Source organism: Cyprinodon variegatus, unplaced genomic scaffold, assembly GCF_000732505.1.
Source record: "Cyprinodon variegatus isolate N-32 unplaced genomic scaffold, C_variegatus-1.0 Scaffold1610, whole genome shotgun sequence".
Lineage (NCBI taxonomy): Eukaryota > Metazoa > Chordata > Actinopteri > Cyprinodontiformes > Cyprinodontidae > Cyprinodon > Cyprinodon variegatus.
Window position 1 is genome coordinate 95731 of NW_015152063.1, and position 2639 is coordinate 98369.

The 2639-nt window shown below is 40.8% G+C and overlaps 1 protein-coding gene across 1 annotated transcript in view; it reads left to right on the plus strand.

Annotated features, from left to right (window-relative positions):
• The window catches only part of LOC107104085 (transient receptor potential cation channel subfamily V member 1-like), a 17514-nt gene that overhangs the window by 11382 nt on the left and 3493 nt on the right, over positions 1-2639 (plus strand). The window contains exons 10-13 of the mRNA XM_015404002.1: positions 1452-1617; positions 1697-1763; positions 1850-2172; positions 2401-2525. Of these exons, the coding sequence (XP_015259488.1) occupies positions 1452-1617; positions 1697-1763; positions 1850-2172; positions 2401-2525 (681 nt within the window). The remainder of the gene's footprint in view (positions 1-1451; positions 1618-1696; positions 1764-1849; positions 2173-2400; positions 2526-2639) is intronic.

Below are 2639 nucleotides of genomic sequence, written 5' to 3' on the forward strand. Positions count from 1 at the left end.
ATATATATATATATATATATATATATATATATATATAGGTCCGCCAGTAGACAGAGGCTAACATAGTTACGGCATAAATGTTTGTCCATCAATGTTGGCTGGTTTGGATAAAGGCTCGCTTTGACATATACTGCTCAAAGGCCTAATATGTTAAAAAACATTATTACCTAAACCCTCGACCGTCATTTCAATCAGAGGACATGGTCTGTCTCTCAACAGAACACCTGAAGCTATTAAAAGAGTACAGAAAGACCATTCACAGCTTTTGCCGGTTGGAGATTGTTGCCAGAATATATCCTGTTGCCTATTGGTTGAGCCTTCTGTCTTCCACGAGAGCCATCTTGGTTTATGAAGGTTCACAGCTCAAGGATGATATCATGCCAAGTAGCACATCCACCGTGCTCCATCCAGGATAATTGATTGGGACCCACCTTTAGTGCCATGACTTCTGGACTCATGAAGCCAGAGACTGGGCTGAATAAGACCCAGAGGAGTGTTCATAGATGCTGTCCTGTTCATCTTGGACTTCTCTCATGTCTCAAGTCCATCAACATCATCCTGGACTTTCAGGTGTTGGTGCTGAGAGAGGGGTCCTTTTAGGTAGTGGTCACACAACCACTTGGTATTTCCTATTAAAAAATCCAAGCTGTTCCCTGCACGGACAAAAATTCATAATATTAGAAGCCCTCTATGCCTTGGTTTATAAACATGCCATCACTGTTGCTGTGTTTCTACTCTCTGCTATCCCGGTTGTGTCTAGGCCTTTGCTATTCCGACTTCTTTCCTTATCTACATCTAGCATTCTGATTTTAGGTAGAGCAGTCTTTGTGCTCTCTTACTGAGTTAGGCAATTATGAGTTAGGTAATTATGCAACACGGTAGGTGTCTCAGCATAAGTCTGCCTCCTTAATAACACTTTGATCTTTCAATCCAATCTTGATTTATAAGCAGGTTTTGATAAGATAGATAACAGCCAGTAAACAAGTTGATAAAAAAGGCTGTTCCTTTTCTGGCATCTGTTCTGAAGGCCTGGATATCAACATAAGCGCCATTTACACTACTTTTTTTAAAACTGTCCAAGCAGCGTAACTGAGATAACTTTTGAGTTTAAATGGCAAGCAAAAACTGAAGCTGACAGTGCAAGACACTACCGAACCACGCTAAACTTGTACTAGTTCATCAGTAGGTATCTGCGCAGTTCATTTGTGGCTCAGTTCTCAGATAACAAAGAGCGCATGAGCAGACTGTCATGTCCTTACAGCCAGCCTCTGTAATCTCAAACATTCATAAAAATACTAGCTTCCTTACCTTGCCACACGATTTCCATTGACGATTCCACTTAGCAGTGTGATGAACCTCAATGTCTGTCGTTTTCTGTGTTTTTACAACTTTTAGTCCAATTAGGACACCTGTAAAATATCTACCTTCTTACCGCACCTTCATGTTTGCAGTTTCCTGCAGGCAATCCTCCTTCTGGTCTGTGCAATCTTGTACTGCTGTGGACGGAGGGAATACGTCGGGCTCCTTGTGCTGTCTTTAGCCCTTGCCTGGATTAATGTTTTGTATTACACAAGGGGTTCGAAGCAGCTGGGGATCTACAACGTCATGATGCAAAGGGTAAGAATTTAGCACCAGGTACAGTAACAACTGTTTGGTGAGATCCTATCTTCCTTGTTGACAATTTGTTCATGTTTAGATGATCCTGGGTGACCTTCTACACTTTTTAATGGTCTACATTGTCCTGCTTTTTGGATTTTCTGCCGGTAATATTTCTAAATACGAGAAATTCAAAATACTCTGGGATTCTGTCTGTCGCCACTTCTAACTTGCACGTATCTTCATTTTGCAGCTGTTTGTACCCTGATTGACGACTCAACTGAACAAAGCAATGGAACATTTCCCAGAGGAAGGACCTTCAATGTTGAAACATTCACATGCGAGAAACCGACTTATAATGATATCCGTTTTACCACACTGGAACTGTTCAAATTCACAATTGGAATGGGGGATCTAGAATTCACTGACCACGTTCAGTACAAAGAAGTTTTCTACATCCTGCTCATCTGCTATATCGTCCTCACTTATATTCTGATGCTAAACATGCTCATCGCTCTGATGGGCAACACGGTGGAGAGAACTTCAGAACAAAGTGAACCCATCTGGAACCTGCAGGTGAGAAGGTTTACTTTGACAAATGTTTAAAAAGATTAAATTTAGGTTTCAGTTTATCGCCTAGTGCTGTGAATGCTACAGCATGCTTAAAACTGCAACATGAGAAATGCACATTTTAGGACACTGTGATCAGAACATTTATTCAAACAAAGCAAAAAATATACATATATAAATGCAAATTAAGATTTGTTTGAAGTAGTTGGAGAAATGTTTTGCTGCCTTTTCCAGAGAGCTTTTACCATTTTGGAGATGGAGAGGACTCTGCCACGGTGGCTGAGGTCAAGGCTGCACTCCAGAGATTCAGACATGGTGTGCTTCAAAAGCGACGAGGGCAAGTCTCGTAGATTTGTCAGGTGAATTTTGATGGACCTGTTTTATTCTATTTAATTCAGTGTATTTAAATAGTGCCAATTCCCAATACGTCACCTCAAGGCACTTCACAGTTCACCAGATCATACAGTCAAAAT